This window comes from Aethalodelphis obliquidens, unplaced genomic scaffold (genome assembly GCF_003676395.1).
Source record: "Aethalodelphis obliquidens isolate GAN/ISIS:26980383/991018 unplaced genomic scaffold, ASM367639v1 scaffold14, whole genome shotgun sequence".
In the NCBI taxonomy this organism is placed as follows: domain Eukaryota; kingdom Metazoa; phylum Chordata; class Mammalia; order Artiodactyla; family Delphinidae; genus Aethalodelphis; species Aethalodelphis obliquidens.
Window position 1 is genome coordinate 27,791,928 of NW_020837958.1, and position 18,939 is coordinate 27,810,866.

At 46.9% G+C, this 18,939-nt stretch overlaps 1 protein-coding gene across 2 annotated transcripts in view; it reads left to right on the top strand.

The window, feature by feature from the left end:
- The window catches only part of SERGEF (secretion regulating guanine nucleotide exchange factor), a 218,041-nt gene that overhangs the window by 182,979 nt on the left and 16,123 nt on the right, over positions 1-18,939 (top strand). The window contains exon 11 of one of the 2 annotated variants that reach the window (XM_027115262.1): positions 10,593-16,743. The exons of the other annotated variant lie outside the window; for it this stretch is intronic. Coding sequence (XP_026971063.1) covers positions 10,593-10,612 — 20 coding nt within the window. The 3' untranslated portion in view covers positions 10,613-16,743. Of the gene's footprint in view, positions 1-10,592; positions 16,744-18,939 lie in introns of those variants that run through there. 2 annotated transcript variants of the gene reach the window in all.

Consider the following 18,939-nt stretch of genomic DNA (forward strand, 5'->3'; position numbering starts at 1 on the left):
TCATTCTACGAGGCCACCATCACCCTGATAACAAAACCAGACAAAGATGTCACAAAGAAAGAAAACTACAGGCCAATATCACTGATGAACGTAGATGCAAAAATCCTCAACAAAATACTAACAAACAGAATACAACAGCACATTAAAAGGATCATACACCATGATCAAGTGGGGTTTATTCCAGGAATGCAAGGATTCTTCAATATACGCAAATCAATCAACGTGATACACCATATTAACAAATTGAAGGAGAAAAACCATATGATCATCTCAATAGATGCAGAGAAAGCTTTCGACAAAATTCAACATCCATTTATGATAAAAACTCTGCAGAAAGTAGGCATAGAGGGAACTTTCCTCAACATAATAAAGACCATATATGACAAACCCACAGCCAACATCGTCCTCAATGGTGAAAAACTGAAACCATTTCCACTAAGATCAGGAACAAGACAAGGTTGCCCACTCTCACTGCTCTTATTCAACATAGTTTTGGAAGTTGTAGCCACAGCAATCAGAGAAGAAAAAGAAATAAAAGGAATCCAGATCGGAAAAGAAGTAAAGCTGTCACTCTTTGCAGATGACATGATACTATACATAGGGAATCCTAAAGATGCTACCAGAAAACTACTAGAGCTAATCAATGAATTTGGTAAAGTAGCAGGATACAAAATTAATGCACAGAAATCTCTGGCATTCCTATACACTAAGGATGAAAAATCTGAAAGTGAAATTAAGAAAACACTCCCATTTACCATTGCAAGAAAAAGAATAAAATATCTAGGAATAAACCTACCTAAGGAGACAAAAGACCTGAATGCAGAAAATTATAAGACACTGATGAAAGAAATTAAAGATGATACAAATAGATGGAGAGATATACCATGTTCTTGGATTGGAAGAATCAACATTGCGAAAATGACTCTACTACCCAAAGCGATCTACAGATTCAATGCAATCCCTATCAAACTACCACTGGCATTTTTCACAGAACTAGAACAAAAAATTTCACAGTTTGTATGAAAACACAAAAGACCCCAAATAGCTAAAGCAATCTTGAGAACGAAAAATGGAGCTGGAGGAATCAGGTTCCCTGACTTCAGACTATACTACAAAGCTACAGTAATCAAGACAGTATGGTACTGGCACAAAAACAGAAATATACATCAATGGAACAGGATAGAAAGCCCAGAGAGAAACCCATGCTGCACATATGGTCACCTTATCTTTGATAAAGGAGGCAAGAATGTACAGTGGAGAAAAGACAGCCTCTTCAATAAGTGGTGCTGGGAAAACTGGACAGGTACATGTAAAAGTATGAGATTAGAACACTCCCTAACACCATACACAAAAATAAGCTCAAAATGGATTAAAGACCTAAATGTAAAGCCAGAAACTGTCAAACTCTTAGAGGAAAACATAGGCAGAACACTGTATGACATAAATCACAGCAAGATCCTTTTTGACCCACCTCCTAGAGAAATGGAAATAAAAACAAAAATAAACAAATGGGACCTAATGAAACTTCAAAGCTTTTGCACAGCAAAGGAAACCATAAACAAGACCAAAAGACAACCCTCAGAATGGGAGAAAATATTTGCAAATGAAGCAACTGACAAAGGATTAATCTCTCCAAAATTTACAAGCAGCTCATGCAGCTCAATATCAAAAAAACAACCCAATCCAAAAATGGGCAGAAGACCTAAAGAGACATTTCTCCAAAGAAGATATACAGATTGCCAACAGACACATGAAAGAATGCTCAGCACCATTAATCATTAGAGAAATGCAAATCAAAACTACAATGAGATATCATCTCACACCAGTCAGAATGGCCATCATCAAAAAATCTAGAAACAATAAATGCTGGAGTGGGTGTGGAGAAAAGGGAACCCTCTTGCACTGCTGGTGGGAATGTTAATTGATACAGCCACTGTGGAGAACACTATGGAGGTTCCTTTAAAAACTACAAATAGAACTACCATACAACCCAGCAATCCCACTACTGGGCATATACCCTGAGAAAACCATAATTCAAAAAGAGTCATGTACCAAAATGTTCATTGCAGCTCTATTTACAATAGCCGGGAGATGGAAGCAACCTAAGTGTCCATCATCGGATGAATGGATAAAGAAGATGTGGCACATATATACAATGGAATATTACTCAGCCATAAAAAGAAACAAAATTGAGTTATTTGTAGTGAGATGGATGGACCTAGAGTCTGTCATACAGAGTGAAGTAAGTCAGAAAGAGAAAAACAAATACCGTATGCTAACACATATATATGGAATCTAAGAAAAAAAAAAAAGGTCATGAAGAACCTAGGGCTGAGGTGGGAATGGAGACGCAGACCTACTAGAGAATGGACTTGAGGCTGTGGGGAGGGGGAAGGGTAGGCTGTGACAAAGTGAGAGAGTGGCATGGACATACATACACTACCAAACGTAGAATAGATAGCTAGTGGGAAGCAGCCGCATAGCACAGGGAGATCAGCTCGGTGCTTTGTGACCACCTAGAGGTGTGGGATAGGGAGGGTGGGAGGGAGGGAGACGCAAGAGGGAAGAGCTATGGGAACATGTGTATATGTATAACTGATTCACTTTGTTATAAAGCAGAAACTAACACACCATTGTAAAGCAATTATACCCCAATAAAGATGTTAAAAAAAAAAAAAAAGGTCCAGTAGGACTACTCTGAGGGTACTGTTAGCTGACAGCAGTTGCCGTGGAGCCGGACAGGTAGTGTGTGGGGTGGAGGGGAATGGGAGCAGAGGGCTGGTAGTGAAGAGAGCGACTCAGAGCCCAGGGTCGGGGCAGGGATACCTACTAAATAAGGGAAATAGCACCTAAAGGAGAAGCGGGCCATGCTCTGCCATCTTAGAGTTTGCCCAGCACCTTCTCTGGTTCTCTCCTGCGTGAAGGACGTGTCTGCTTGCCTGCAGCAGCGGTGCGGGCCGGGGTCGTCTGGCCAAAGACTCTCTGGTACGAGCTAGAGGGCCTGAGAACGCATAGGGAAGAGCTCTCTGGGTTTGAGTCATCTGTTCCTCAGACATTTCCAAGCAAGGCCATGAGTGAGGCACCGGACACTCAGAGATGAATACCTGTGGTCCTTGCCCCAAGGCAGTGACAAAGTAGAAAAAGATCGAGAACCAAATCCCACTCTGCCTCTCTCACTGTGTAACCTCAGACAAGATACTTTACCTTTCCAAGCTCTGTTTTCTTATCTGGAAAATACAGACTATTTTTTGAGATTTAATGGAGTTAAAAATGCAAAGTGACTGGCACAGCTTCGTAATATAATAGGGTCGATGGATGTTACTTCCATTTCTTCAAAAAACCCACTCTCCAGGCCAGAGGAGTGGTTCCCAAACTGTAGGCTCTGGTATCTTAGAATCCAGAGTACACAACAAGGTCCCCAGATTCCTCTCTTCACCTACATGCAGCATCGTTTTCAAATATATAGATGGTATCATGGTGACTCAAATGCGGTTACATGTAAAGCAATTATACTCCAATAAAGATGTTTTTAAAAAAAAGCTTTACTGAATTCATGGTGACTTTGTCATTAAATGTTGCCTTGATCAGTGTGTATGGAAAGATCCTGAAATTCGCTGATATTAAAAAGGAGTCCTTATGCTCAAATATGTTGGCAACCACAGGTATAGTTGTGGGAGACAGATTTATAAACTGACAAATCAGATTAGATGTGATTAGTGCTATTACAGAGCTACGTTCAGGTTCTACAGAAGCAGAGAGAAAAGCTCTACAAACTGCCTGGAGAAATCTTGGAAGGGGGAGGTGACATTTAGGCTAGGCCTTCAAAGATGAATAGGAGTTTGCCTCATTTGACAAGCAGACATTACAGTTATAGAGAACAGCAGGTTAAAAGGCACAGAGTCCAGGTGGTGAGGACTTTGGTTTTGGTGGGGGTTAGGGGAGGGGAAAGGCCAGAAAAGCAGAAAGGAGCTGGGTCAGGGACAGACCTGAATGCTATGCCGAAGAGTTTAAGATGACCGTAAGTAGGGGTAACGAGGGAAGGGTTTGAAGTAAAGAATAATAATATTAAATCGGCCTTTTAGAAAGATCACTGCCTTGATGGAGGATGGAGCTTGGGAGGCCTGTAAGTAAGAGGGCTGTTGGGGAGAAGGCGTGGGGCTCACAGCAGAGTGGGAAAGCACAGGTTTCAGGAGCAACACAGCCTGGGTCTAAATCCCAGCTCTGCTAGCTACCAGATGAATGATCTATTTAATTAGTCTCTCTGTTCCTCAATTTCCTTTCTGTAAAATGGACATAAAAATGTATCTACCTCATAGAAACTATTAGGAGGATTAAATAAGAAAATGTATTTCATGGAATGTTATTCAGACTTAAAAAAGGAAGGAAATTCTGACACATATTACAACATGGGTGAACCTTGAAGACATTATGCTAAGTGAAAGAAGCCAGACATAAAAGGACAAATGCTGTATGATTCCATCCTTATGAGGTACTGAGAATAATCAAACTCATAGAGACAGAAAGTAGAATAGTGGTTGGCAGGGGCTGAGGAGGAAGAAGAATGGGAAATTATTGTTTAATGGGTACAGAGTTTCATTATGAAAAGATAAGAAGCATTCTGAAGATGGATGGCAGTGATGGTTACACAACAGTGTGAATGTACTTAATCTCGCTGAACTGTGCACTTTATTTTTAAATTTATTTATTTATTTTGGCTGCATTGGGTCTTCGTTGCTGTGTGTGGGCTTTCTCTAGTTGTGTGAGGGGGGCTACTCTTTGTTATGGTGTGTGGGTTCTCATTGCGGTGGCTTCTCGTTGCGGAGCACGGGCTGTAGGCACGCAGGCTTCAGTAGCTGCAACACTCAGGCTCAGTAGTTGTGGCTCGCGGGCTCTAGAGCGCAGGTTCAGTAGTTGTGGTGCACAGGCTTAGTTGCTCCGTGGCACGTGGAATCTTCCTGGACCGGGGATCAAACCCATGTCCCCTGCATTGGCAGGCGGGTTCCTAACCATTGCGCCACCAGGGAAGTCCCTGAACTGTGCACTTTAAAATGGTTAAAATGGTAAACTTTGTGTCATGCATATTTTACCACAATTTTTTTAAAAGAATAAAAATTTAAAAATGTATTTCAAGTGCTGCATAGTTTGGTGTTTGCACATAGGAAGCACTTAGTGATTATTGTTAGTTAATATTATCATGCCAGGTAAGTGAGGATGCAGGCCTAACCTAGGACAGGAAAAATGATGGTGGAGAAGAGGAAACATCATCTGGATCTTTTTAGGCAGAGCCCATAGGGCTGGGTGACAGAGCGCTAAGGGCACAAGGCAGAACCACAGCAGTTTTACTGGGACTCCACAGAGCCAGTCCCAGGTCAAACACCTCCATCAGAGTCACTCCGAGGACCAAGCTGTGACTTCTCAGACCCATGAATTTCTGAAGTATGTCCTGCAGGGGCAGAGGGCCAGGGCCAGATGGTGCTGAGTCACCCACTGGGCCTAGTGCTGCCAAGGGCCCATCTCTGTACCCATCTCCCAGATGACAGCAGCTGCTGCATCCCAGACACAGGTGACTTAAGGGTCTGCAAAGCAACAGCCTCCATCTCCCCAGAATCAATCCACAGGAACCTTACCACAATGGCCTTGCCTCCTTCCCATGAGATCCGAGAGCTAGAGAGGAATACCACCAGAAACCTGAGGGAAGAGATGCGGGCTCTTTGCCTTCTCTTTGATCACTCAAGTCCAAGCATGGAATTCCCGTTCATACATTTTATGGAAACCTCACAGAAACAAAGTCTGGGGAGGTTTGTGCAGCCTTGGCTCTACAGGAGAGGGCCAAGCTGGCAGGGAAAGGCTCAATTCACCTGGTGGAATTGGGGAGCCTGTTGTGCCTTTTTGGAGAGGAGTTTGGTGAAGCGATAAAGTCTCCAAGCTCACGCCAGGGAGTCTGGGTTCACAGCTCCTCTGTGCCACTTACTAGCAATGTGGCTCTGAACAAGCATTAACCTCCCTGAGTTCCGGTTGCCTTGTCTGTAAAGTGGAGATACCTCTCTCATGGGATTTATATGCAATATAAATGAGATACATACATATAGAGCCTAGCACATTATAGGTGCTTAGTAAACATATTTTCTTTCTCTGCTATAAAATTTCATACTTCATTTTTTTTCTTGTAACCACCCTGAAAGGAAGAATTTTCTCGTTTCCTTTTTTGTTTCAGATAAGGAAATTGGAACTCGTAGAGATTAAGAAACTTGCCTAAATCCCCACAGGAAAGGGATGGTAGCTCTGAGACCCTCTAAGCCTTTGCCCTTCTGCTGGGAGACACTGCTTCCTGTGTCTCATTCGATCCTGGGTACAAGAGGGTTCACGTATGAGACGATTTCTAGAACAGCACCTGGGCTGAGAGGACACCCAGAAAGCTGCAACCACACAGTGTCCATGCACTGTAACAGAAAAGTGTGCCCATGGTCCCAGGAGGCTGGCTCTCCTCGGCCTTCTTTCTCTCTAATGGGATATGGGTTATGTACATAATCATATATAAAAAGTACTTCGGAAACTGCACCCATTCAAAATGACCTGCTGGCAGAGCCTTTCTGATGGCAGTGGACGTCCATTGCTGGTTCTCATCCCAGAGGACAAATGAGGTCAGCTGGCCTCCCTGAATTCAGCCTGGAGTGGTTGTAACACAATTCCTACCATGAAGGGCTTGAGAAAGGTTGCAACCTTTGGGTTGAATATTTGATTTGCCTCTTTTTAGCTATGTGGTCTTAGCTCACAGTGCTCAAGCCTCGGTTTCCTCAACCTTTAAAGCAGGTTTAATAAAACTAACATGACAGAGTTATTGTTTGAATTAAATGATATGGAGCCAGACTGCCTGGGTTTGAATCCTAGCTCTGCCACTTACTGGCTGTGTAATATGGGGCAAATAATTTAATCTCTCTGTGCCTTGGTTTTCTTGTCTATAACTGAGTGAAATGATAAGACCTAACTCTAAGAGCTATGGTGAATGAGTAAATACATGTAAAGTGCTAAGAGCAGTGCCTAGTACCTTGTATAGTCTCAGTAAATGTTAGTTATTATCATTACTGTCATCACTAGCTTTTGCGTCTCCCTGGAGTGCTGGCTGTTGGTGATCCCAAGCTCTAGCAGCTGTGTAGACATGCAGGCAACTCTCTCTCTTTTTTTTTTTTTTTTTTTTTATGCAGTAACTCCAGCAGCAGAGGAGAGGAGGGATCCCTGTTCTCTCAGTAGACACAGGAGACAGTGTGCCTGCCAGGCAGGCTTCCTGGGGGAAGTAGCACTTTTCCTGGTCCTTGAAGGACTCTTTGGTCTATAATGTGCAAAGCTACTTCCCTGTTGAGGGGGGTGAGATTTCATCTGAAAGGTGATATAATTTGCCTGTCACCACGTTCCAGCCCATTACCTGAACAGGAAGCATGACCCTCAGACCAGACCCAGGAATGAAGGGCTTGGCCCAGGCAGGAGATGGAGTTGAATCTGGATCTCTTGACTTAGGCCACGAGTGGGACAAGACTCTGTAGGACAGATTTCCCAACCAGGGTGTCAGGACAGCGAAGCCCTCAGCACTTAAGGGTGGTGGCCTGGGCTAGCAGGAGTCAGTCCTCGGACTGCACATCCACGTCTACATTTATCCAGTGTGTCAGACAGTATCATTTTTGATGTGGGCTTTAACATGCTGGGAGGTACTGCTCTGCGAGGCCATACCTTTGAGGCAATAAGCCAGATAGTGACCACGTGGAAACCGCTGCCCGTTCAGTTGACTGCAAGCTGAGCAGAGCCTTCTGGAGTTGTATGTCCCAGCCCTTTGGAGAGAGGGGAGAGTTATTAAAGAGTCAGAAGGCTCATCTTGGCAGCCCTGCCTGCCTGTAGAAGTGTTTGGATTGCTGTGATGATTTCCTTTTCAGGGGCCCCTAGCATTTAGTCAACTTCCTCCTGCAAATCCCACCGTGTCTCAGCTGCATTAAGGGGAATGGAGGAAAGAGGGCTCGTCCATCCTCAGGCTAAAGTTGTTCAGGGGAAGAATGCTCCCCCTTCCCTGGGGACACAGTGGTGGTGAGAAACCTTTTGGGGGTGGGAGGAAGGGCAGCTTGAGAGGCAGAGGAAGGCTGCATGCTCTGTTAGAGAAAGCAGCCCCATTAGAGCTCATCACTTGAGTGGAGAGCAGGCTTCCCGCTTCCCTGCAGGAGCCAAATGAAGCAATCTCTTGCAAAGACCACTCACACTCAGGGCTCAGGTTTAAAAGTGATGAGACCCCAGAATGTCCATGCAGACCCAAGTCCTGGGTCCAGATACAGACCCCAGGAAGAATGGAAATCCTTAAGACAGTGTTTTGCAAAAGCAAGTCTTCCTGCTTGATTAGCAAACCTGTTCATACCCCTGGTTTCTGTTGTCGTTAACTGCCTCCCCCCAAAAAAAGGAGAACTGAGAGGAAATCAGCAACACTGTTTGGTGAGGAATTCTTGTCGCAGCGTTCTTTAGAGAAATTCTACTTCTTCATGGCCCTATGGTAAAACTGATGAAGCATGGGCTTTGGAGTCTTCCTTACCAAGTGACTTGACTTTCTAAGCCTCGGTTTCCTCATCTGTGAACAAACCTCAGAATAGCAAAACCTACCTCTCAGGGTCACTTGGAGGATTAAATAAGGTAAATTAGATGAAAATACCCAACCCCACCTGTATTAGGGTTCTCAAAAGAAACAGAGCCAATAGGATATACTATATCATCTGTCTACCTTCCTGTCTATCTGCCTGTCTGTCTAAGGTTAGCAATATTTTAAAGAATTGTCTCACTCTATTGTGGGGGCTGGCAAATCTGAAATCCTCAGGGCAAGCCAGCAGGCTGGAGATGCAGGTAAGAGTTGATGCTTCAGTCTTGAGTCCAAAGGCTGGAAACACAGGCAGAGTTTCTGTGTTGCAGCCTTGAGGCAGAATTCTTTCTTCTTCAGGACATTTCAGTCTTTGCTTTTAAGGCCTTCAACTGATTGGACAAGGCCCACTACAACTGATCGTGAATGTTAATTACATCTTAAAAATACCTTTACAGCAACGTCTAGACTAGTGTTTAACAAAACGACTTGTCACCATGGGCTAGCCAAGGTGACACAAAATTAACCCTCACACCATGAAAGGGTTAGGGTTCTAGACAAAGACATTTCCTTCCTTCTCTCCCACCTTCCTCCTTTTCAAAGTCATTGCTAAGGTCTGAAGAGGCTTCACTCAGTGACATCTCTGGTGTGTGGGCCTGGAAGCTGTTAGACTCTGAGCAGCGGGACCTGTGTGTCCCTCCTGTCTCTCTCAGATCTGCTTCTGCTGACTTCACACTCCAGGGAATCCGTGTCCCTACATCCCAAGTCAAGCCCTACTGTAGCCTTAGTGCTTTTCCACTAAAGTCTGTACTCCAAGCCATACCAGTTTTCCTCTGTATCCAGTCCAAATTGTTCCCGATCTGCTTCTCTGGTCTGTGCAGTGTTGCAGTTTCTGAGGTTACATCAGAAGACCTGGGATCTGCCACAGCAAGACTGTGTTAGCTGCCATGATGACCTTTATTGGCATGGGTTAGTTAGCAGTGACTGAGAAACTGGAAGGAAAGGCTTGATGGGGGATTAAGAGTTAACTCCCAGCCTAGAATGTTTCAGGTGGCATTCTGCCTGGAAGTAGAGAGCTGGACTCTGTTCCAGTTCAGAGATTTATCCTCCGCAGGTAATCCAGAATGCTTCTCATTTTAATGGAATGTGGAATTGGTTTTGCCAAAGTTGAAGAATGCCTGGGTGTGATCTCTAAGGCAGCATAAGGTTGGGAAAGAGCTCTGGACCAAGAATTAGAAGACCTGGACTCTGCTCCTCCACAGTCTCTCTGTGCGATCGTGGGGAAGTCACTTCCTGAGTGTAGGCCTCAGCTACCTCTTTCATAAGATGCTGGAAGCAACATTTCACCTTACCTTTGCACAGAGACCACTTTACGGCTTTCAGAGCATCTTCACGATTCATAATCTCTGTTCCTCACACCAGCCTCATGAGGCAGGCAGGGCATAGGTATGGAAATGGATTCTTCCCATTTTGCAGACAAGGTTCAAAGAGGTTAAATGACTTGCCTAAGTTCACACAGACAGGAGGTCATAAAGCTAGCAATGAACCCAGGATCCTTAGTCCAGCTTGTTCTGGGGTCCCCTTTTGAATATGGTAATGTCTATGAAACTGTAAGGGAAGGAACACAGTGGAGTTGGCAGAAAGCTAGTGGGGGCGCCCAGCAGGAAGGACAGCAGCACAGGAGAGGGGGTGACACTGCCTTTGTGCCCTCAAAGCACCAAGGCTTTGGAGGAAATGGTAGTCTGAGCAGACTCCCAGAAACTGAAGGAGGGCCGATCTCTAGCTACTCAAATTAAAATGTTTTCTCATGCTGTTAATTCAATTTGGAAAGCATTTATCGAGGCTTTCTCATGGACCAGGTTCTCTACTGGGGGGCAGAATAAGTAACTAGAAGTGTAATGCAGAGCAGATTGTCTGTCTGCTTCTGTAAGCAGGAGTATAATGAAAAGTGTTATATTTGAAATGTAAACAGAGGGCTTTGGATTTACAGTGGAAGGTGTGTGTGATTAAGTCATCCTGGGAGAAGAAGGCAAATACAGCTGAGCCCTGAAGGATGAAGCAGGATTTGACCATCAGGAGACGGAGGAGGAAAGGGGTCTCTGCCCTGCTCTTCCTCCTACACCCTACGCCCCGCCCAGGCTTCAGCCACCACTGCTCTGGTGTGACAGGACGCCGACTGCCATGGGCCGTTTGCTGCAGGACCTGGCCAGCTGTGACCCTGGCGGAGCCTCCTCCCTTGCTTGTCAGATTTGGTGCAATGCCCTGAAACATGTACTGCAAAGTGACAGAGATTCTTCCTGGCAGCTCTGGGAAGGTTTACAGTAGGAGGGGAGACACATGGGGCCCTTGGCAGGGGATGGCAGGTTGGAAGGAGCTACCTTTTCTAGTGATTATGCCTGCCCCTCCTAAGGGGCTGAGAGGCAGGAGCTATTGCTTTGCATGTGTGATGTTAGACTGAGGGTGTTTCGTGTCTTTATTTTAAAACTGGTTTCTCAGTCTCCTGTGCAGTTTTCTGTCAGCTTGTTGCCATGGAGAAATCGGTTGCGGCTGAAAGCTCTGTCCCTCTCTGTGTCAGCATTTCTGGACCTGCCAGCTGCCTCCTGCCCCTTCTACAAATGGGGGGAGCACAGACCCTCCCTCTGCAAGGCCTGGAGCTGCGTCGTGACTCCCTGTCAGGGAGGAGCCTCCTTTATCCACACATCGGCTCAGCAACTCTGCCTTGAGTGCCTTCATGTGCCAGGCACCGTGCTGGGTGCTGCAAGGACAACGATGACTGTGGCTGGGGACACATGCATCTTCAGGCAGGACCCGCCGGCATGCTGTCACACCGTCCTGTTCATCAGCCTCATTCTTACTTCAGAATTTAAAGGACCGGGTTCGTTTCTCTTTCAGTCTTGGTCGCTGCTCGTTTAGAATCTCCCTGGAAGTCACCTCCTAGTCTCTGCACTCCTAGATCTCGTTTCTTCTCTGTGTCCCCAGTGCCCAGCACAGGGCCTGGGGCAAAGAGGGGCTCACCCAGGAAGTGTCCGTCTAATGGAATCCTTCCTCAGACCTGTCCGTCTGTCCTGTCTTTACTCCTCAGTTCTGAGCACAGAGACAGCGTGTGTGGCAGCGTCAGCCAGTGGATAAAGGAAGGACTTTGGGACCAGATACATCTGTGCTTGAGTTTTGGTTCCACTTTTTCCTAGCTCTGTAATCTCAAGCAAGTGGCTTTTTCACCTGGAGGCTTAATCAAACCCAATACATTTCTTTAACTCCACATCACCAGTCTGTCAGTAATTCAGTAATTTTGACATTTTAAAAAACAACATATAACTTACTGGTGGCCATTAACTCCATCAGGTGCTCTCCTTCTATACCTGTATAGGACCCAGCTGAGAAAAGGTGCCCTGCAGAGAGTCCTGGGTTGGGATCAAGAGACCTGGACTATGCCCTGGCTGTGACCCTAATGAATTGTATGACCTGATCAAATCCCTTTCCTTACCAAGACCTCAGTTTCCCTATTCGAAAAATTCAGGTATTGGATTGGGTGATCTTGAAGGGTTCTTTTTGCTCTAAAAGTCTGAAGACTCGGCTTTAAAGGAAAAATCTTCCCTCAGCTGCTGCTACCACCATCACCAATGCCCCAGGCTAGAGGCTGACCTCAGCATGAACCCTTCTGCCAGCCTCTGGAAGCTGCTTTCCCAGGAAGCTCTGGGCTAGAACCCTGGCACTGGATGCAAAAATCTCTTTCGGATGTAAAAGTCCCTTTGAATGCATCATCTCTATTCCCACCCCCAGTCCAGTGGCTGGGCTTGGCTTGCATCCCAGAACAGTGGAGAATTGCTGGAAGGAGGGTTTTTTCCCTTCTTCACCTGTGTCTTGCTTTTCCTTCGGACCTGATGCCTTCAGGAGCCTTTGGCTACTGAGGATTCTATTTCCCAAGCTCCCTGCGATCCAGGGCTCTGTGCTAAGCACTGAGAAGGATGCAGAGATATAGAAGTCATTGTCCCCACAGTCTCACAATCTGTGACGTAGACGGGCGAAACAAACCAGAGCTTGAAGGTCGCAGGAGGCTGTCCAGGGAATCTAGTCGTAGCTCTTCTCTTGGGCAAGTTCTTCCCTCTACAGACCCAAGCTTCCTCTTCTGCACAGTTGGGAGGATTGCGCCAATGATCGCTACGTTCCCTTCCAGCTCTGAAACTTCCATTCTAAGTGCTCAGTGAAGGAGTGATTGTTGTAGACTTTCTAGAGAAAGGAGGACTTGAGCTGAGCCTTGAAGGCTAGGCTAAGATTTGGCCTGGCCCAGGAGAGATAAGGGAGGGTGGTGTATGAACACAGGCAGAGACTGGCAAGGCGGGAGGCCCTGCTCACTAGAGCAATCTCTGAGCAGGCGGCTCTTGCCTTCCACCTGAGGACCCTCGTCCCCAGGAGCTTGGGGCACTGGTGGTACCTGCAGGACAGAGAAGCAAACGAGGCAGGCGGAAACCAGGGCTCCCTCCCTACCTGGACGCCCCAGTCTGATGTATATCGTGGCAGAAGGACCTCCACCAGGAAGACACGGGGTCAAAGCCAGGAGAGGCCACCCCTCTCCGGGTCTTTTCCTTCTCACTCCTATCAGCAGGTCTTGGTCAGAAGGACCAGGGCAGTGTGTGAAAGGGTAAGTCTTCCTGGGAAAGCTGCCCTTCGTTCGTGGTCTGTTCCTCTCCAAACGTTTTTCTGAACTCAGGGTGACAAGAGGAATATTTCAACTTGTCTTTGGGTTAGATTCTAGACTCAGTCTACCAGGACGCGTGACTCAAGGAATCACACACCCTAGACCTAGAGGTGACCTCCATCCTCCCAGTCTTCTGACTAAGGCTGTCTGATCCTCTCAGCACCCGCCCCTAACCACAGCTTCACAGATCCTGCCTCCTTGTTTCTCTCCAGCCATCCCTCTTCTGCATCCTCCTGTCTCCAAACAGGTCTCCCTAGTCCCTCCTCCACCGTCAGTCTAAAGCGTTCAGAAAAGTGCCTGGCACAGCGTAAGGGCTCCATAAGTGTTATCTATCAGGACGACAATGACAGTGATGATCATTATTATCCAGATTTTGCTTCTGAAGCACAGCTCTGATTCTGCTGCTTTCTTGCCCGAAAGCTTTAGTGGCTTCTGTGTGGCTCCTGAGTAAAGTCCAAGTCTTCAGTCAGGCCTTTGGAGGATTGTATTTCCCGAACCATTGGCAATGATGCGCACCCTGCCTGTCACTCCAAATTTATTTCTTCTACCACTTTTTACATTTCTTCCAAACTGAACTAGCATCATTAGCTCTATAAGCTCCCCCTACCTCCTCTGCTAGGCCTTTGTTCCCACTGTGCTCCCTACTTGGAATGCCCTTCTTCCTGTCTCCCCTAACTTCCTTTTTCTGCTAGGAAGTCTGCTGATCCCCTAGACTCGATGGCAGATGCCACGAACAGTTCATCCTATACCCCTGATGGCATCTACCAAATAAAACTCAATAAATGTTTTATGAATGGCTGGGAAGACCTGGTTCAGCCCCTGTTTTCAAGCAGGATAGAGTTTGCATGAGGCAAGCTCGGTCGCCAAGGCCTGTCCAGCCAGGCCTCTATGCCTGTATATTTCCTTAGAGGTTCTGGAAGTTCCATGGGGTCTGTGGGCACACATTCAGTTAGCTAGTTCCATGTGCTCATGATCCCTTTATTCTGTGTACAAGCAAACTGGCAGGAGAAGGTACAAACCCAGGGGAACCATATCAGCTGTGGAGTTAGCTCCTGCTAGGTGGGGATGGAGATCAGCCATCCGAGGTGTAGGGGCCTGTATGATCCTGGGAATGTCAGTATCCTGGAGAGCCCATTTGGGGTCCTTCAGCAGGCGGGCCAGGGCTCTGACAGAGGAATCATAAGGTAATTATCAGGCATTCAAATTCCAAGTGTCCAGCCAGAGAGCAACTTGGGGGACAGATGAAAGGGTCAGATAAAGGTTCAGGTGGTGGGATGGCAGGAGAGTCTAGGCAGGATGTCAGGGTTCTGCCCAGCCAGCTAGAGTTTGACTCAGGCCTCTATCCCCAGAAGCCCCTAGTTTAGGGCTCACTAGTCCTATGGCTAGGCATTCCCAGTGGGAGTCAGCAGGGATGCTATTAAAGGGAAATGAGCTCCCTTTCCGGTCAGGATTGACTTGGAAATAGACATGACCTCAATTTGGAAACAGCTTCTGCTGGGCTTCAGGTCCCTTAGGCGAGCAGGTCTAGGGGAAGCAGTGGCTGACATGTCCTCAGGCCCAGAAGTGAGTCCTGCCTCCCCTCCTGGGTCACAGTCTGGCCCACCAGGCCTTTGCCTCCATTTCAAACTCAAGCCATGATCATGCCTCCCTCTGGGCCACCATTTGGAAAAGCCAATCTCAGGCTGACACTTGCTGCCTGTAAATGGTGTGGAATTAGGCTAATCAGTGGCTCTTAATTCTCCAACAAATGTAGATGCTGTGCTAATTGCCAGGGTCCATGCCAGCAGATCCCTGGTTGGTGGCATCAAACAAGAGAAGTGGTAATTTGGGGGCTGGAGTGGGGGAGGGCCTGCTTTGTTGGCTGAGCCAGTTAAAACCGTATTACCCCTTGAGCGAGACACAGTGCAGAGAGCCAGAGCCTGGCCCCCTTCTCAGCCAAGGGGCTGGGGGAGAGGCCCACAAGTGTGTTTGCAGGAGCTGAACCTCAGCACCAGCGGAGCAGTTTTCGGTCCATTAATGGGGTTTTGTTGTCATTGTTGTTCCCCAAGGAAGATTCCACCAGCAACCTGGCATGGCACTGCCAGGGCAGCTCACTGGGGATAAAGCATCCCAAACCTTGGTCTGCTGTTACCATGGCAACATGGCATTTCCAGACTCTCCAGGCAACCTTACTGGCATCTGCTGCTGTGAAAGATTCAGATGGAGAAGGGCCACTGCTCTTTCTCCATTAGAGACGGAGCAAATTGGGAAGACAGGGAGCCATGTACCAAGGACCAGGAAAATGCTGTTCCATTGATGTGAGGGCTTCTTGATGAAATAGAATTTGAATGTCTGTTATAGTCTCTTGGGGAGAGCTGCAGGATCAGAAGAGGACCCCTAGAGGAGAAAAATAAGGGGAGATGGGGGAACGTAAGGGGACAGTGTGACAAAGGCCTTACTGGGGAGGTAGCTGGAGTGTGGAGATGGCATGGGCAGTTCAGTTTGGTGGGAGAATGGACGTTGGTGGAGGTGGGCAAGTGTCAGCTATGCCTCTCTGAAACCTGCTGGTTTGAACCCTATGTGGCAAAAGTCCTACCTTTGGCCTCATTCTACCCAGATTATGTCCTATGGCTTCCTCTCCTGAGGTATGGGAACTGATCTCCACACCTCACACTTCACGTCAGGTGGACATTTCTTGCTTTCTGTCTTGGTTCGTAGTTGTTTGCAGTACGCCCACTAGAATCATTGACCCTCTACATTCCACAGAGAGAGCTGAAACCCAGAGAGGAAGGTGTCTGCCTAAGGTCCCCAGCAATACGGAGGCCATGGAAGACAGGGGTTAGAGCTTAGGATCTGAGACAGACTGACCTGGGTTCGAGTCCTGGCTGCATCACTTAGTTTTCCAGTGAGCCTGAGCCTCAGCTTCTTTAGGGGTGAAATAGGAATCTTGAACATTCCTACCCTGTTGGGGTATTATGAGTGTGAAATGAGACCATGGAAGTAGTACAGCAAAGTTCTTGGTATATAGTAAGAACTCAGGAAATGTTGGTAATTAAGAGACTGGGAATTCCTTAACAATGGGGACTATCTTATTCATCCTTGCTCATTCCTCCTCTTACTTCCTTGCATAGCTGAGGCACCCAAATACTACTCTCTCTGGAATTGATACTAGAAGGATGTTTGTTAACTGGATGAATGCATGAATGCTCGAAATAAAGAACTGTTCACTTTGATGGGCTGTATGCTCCTGTTGAATGTTTTCAGCTTCGGTGATGTTTGGTCTCCATCGGACTGGAACCAGGCCAAGCCGAGAGTCTGTCCTGTGTAGCTCAGCTGCACAGTAAAGTGACTTGCTGTTCAGGTCCCATACCTACCAGCCCTGTGACCCAGGGCTTATACTCTCCAGAGCTGTGGGTTTCTTTTCTTTCTTTTTTTTTTTTTTTGTGTATGCGGGCCTCTCACTGTTGTGGCCTCTCCTGTTGTGGAGCACAGGCTCCAGACGCGCAGGCTCAGCGTCCATGGCTCACAGGCCCAGCCGCTCCGCAGCATGTGGGATCTTCCCGGACCGGGGCACGAACCCGTGTCCCCTGCATCGGCAGGCGGACTCTCAACCACGGCGCCACCAGGGAAGCCCTGTGATTTCTTAAAGGACAGGTGGGGTCGTTTCCTCTTGATCTTTGGGCACAATATATGGTATTACTGGTAAATGATGTATAGCTTTATAATATATGTTTCCATTCACACTCACACGAGTCTCACCGTAGCACTGAGTTTGTCCGGTATAATATCCCAGGTTGTGGATGGAGACCCCGAGGATCGGTAGCAGGGAGTGGCTGGTCCAAAAGCACGCTGCAGGAGGGGCTGGAGGAGGGGCATGGTCCCATCTTCTGACCCCAACTCTGGTGGTCTTCCCACCGGATGAAGTCTTGCTGGGTCTGTAGTTCTTCCTGGGAGATGATCCCAGTAAGGTGAGGCGTACTGGGCTTGGCTCAAATGCCTTGATTTTGGTCACGGCCCCATCACCTTAAGGGGTGCAGCTCTTACGTGAGCCACCTCTCTCCTCGCCGTTCTCACTCCCTGATCTTCCTCCTTTGTGTTTGTAGTGGGGCTGAGAGTGCTTTGGAAAATCTGAGATTCCAATTTAGTGACTGGGGAGAGAGACGTTGTTTTTAGCCAGTGAGGTATCCCTGAGCCACCTCGAGCTCAGCAAGGCTGCAGCCCCAGCAGGTCCAGATGTGCTGTGAATGATAGCCTGGGTATATCAGAAAGTACATGCCATTGTCCTAGAACACTAAGCATCAGAGCTGGAAGGGTCCTTGGAGATCAGTAAAGCTGCTGCCTTATGTTCATAGGTGTGGAAACGGAGGCCCTGCGAGAGGTGGTGAGTCACCCAAGACCCTGTGCTAAGCTGTTGGCAGAGTCGCCCCATGCTCCTCTGAAAGGGCCACGCTGCAGCCCTGCCCGGCTGGTATTTGCCCTTGCTCTGAGTGCCTCATTTGAATTCATTTTAAAGCATCAGAGTTTTTAAAAAGAGTTTTTTTGAAAGAACTGTGTATATCAGACAATATTTTCTGTAGTGTTAGTTTTTTAAATTGTTTATTATAAAAGTAATTTCATTGAAGAAAATGTGGGTAATACAGAAAGGTTCTATTTAGAAGGTAACAAACTGAGTGATATTAGTACATCTCAGAATCACCCTGTAGGCAGGTTGCTGTTTTTTCAATGGAGGCTTTTAGACCAGTGGTCCCCTACACCCTGTAACCTTTGTGGAAGTTTAGCTACAGAGAGTAGGAGAGTAACAATCCAGAGAGACCGCTAAGGACTTCATTTAGTTCTACAGACTTCAGATAGGTAGATGTACTACTAATGCTAGTTGTTGCCATCTGCAGAGTCTCTTCCAGGTAACAAACCACTTCTTCATAGGTGTTCTCATTTGATTATTGGATCATTATAAGAATCCTGTGAGGTAGGGAAAACAAGTATTATTTTCCCAATGCAAATGAACAATTTGAGCCCCAGGGAGATTAAGTAATTTGCTCAAGATTACACAGCTAGTAAGTAGAAGACCTATATACTTCAAACTACTACTTGGCATAAAGACAGCAGAAGGCACCTAATAAATATTGGTGAGTGAATGAATGAATGAATATAGGGGAAGGCACTAGAAATCATCTGGTCTGGTGGTTTTCAAACTGTGCTCGGGGAAGCCCTAGAATTCCATGGAGCCAGTTGGGGGTAGTGAGAGGTGGAGTTGATGGGGCTCTGAGCCCCTCACCCCTGCTCCAACCGGTGTTATCCATTTTACCTACTGGGTAAATTGAAAACAATTTAGCTAACGAACTCCTACACCAGTGGTTCTCAAACGCTGGTGTGTATTACAGTCTCCCCGGGAGATGCTGACGGTTGGCCTGAGGTGGGTGCTGGGACTCTGATTGTTAACAAGTACAGATGGTCATCAGGCCATGGTTGAGAAACAGTGGCCTACTTCTTGGAGGTGAGGAAGGTAAGACCCACAGAGAAGCAGAGAGTAATCCTCAGTACCTCATCTGCTGCCCTTCCCCCTGTACCACAACTGCAGCTGAGCCAGAAAGCAAATCACGTAGCAGAGAACAACAGAACAGTTTCCATAGCAATGCTTCATGGTCTGTGCCTGTCAGGACAC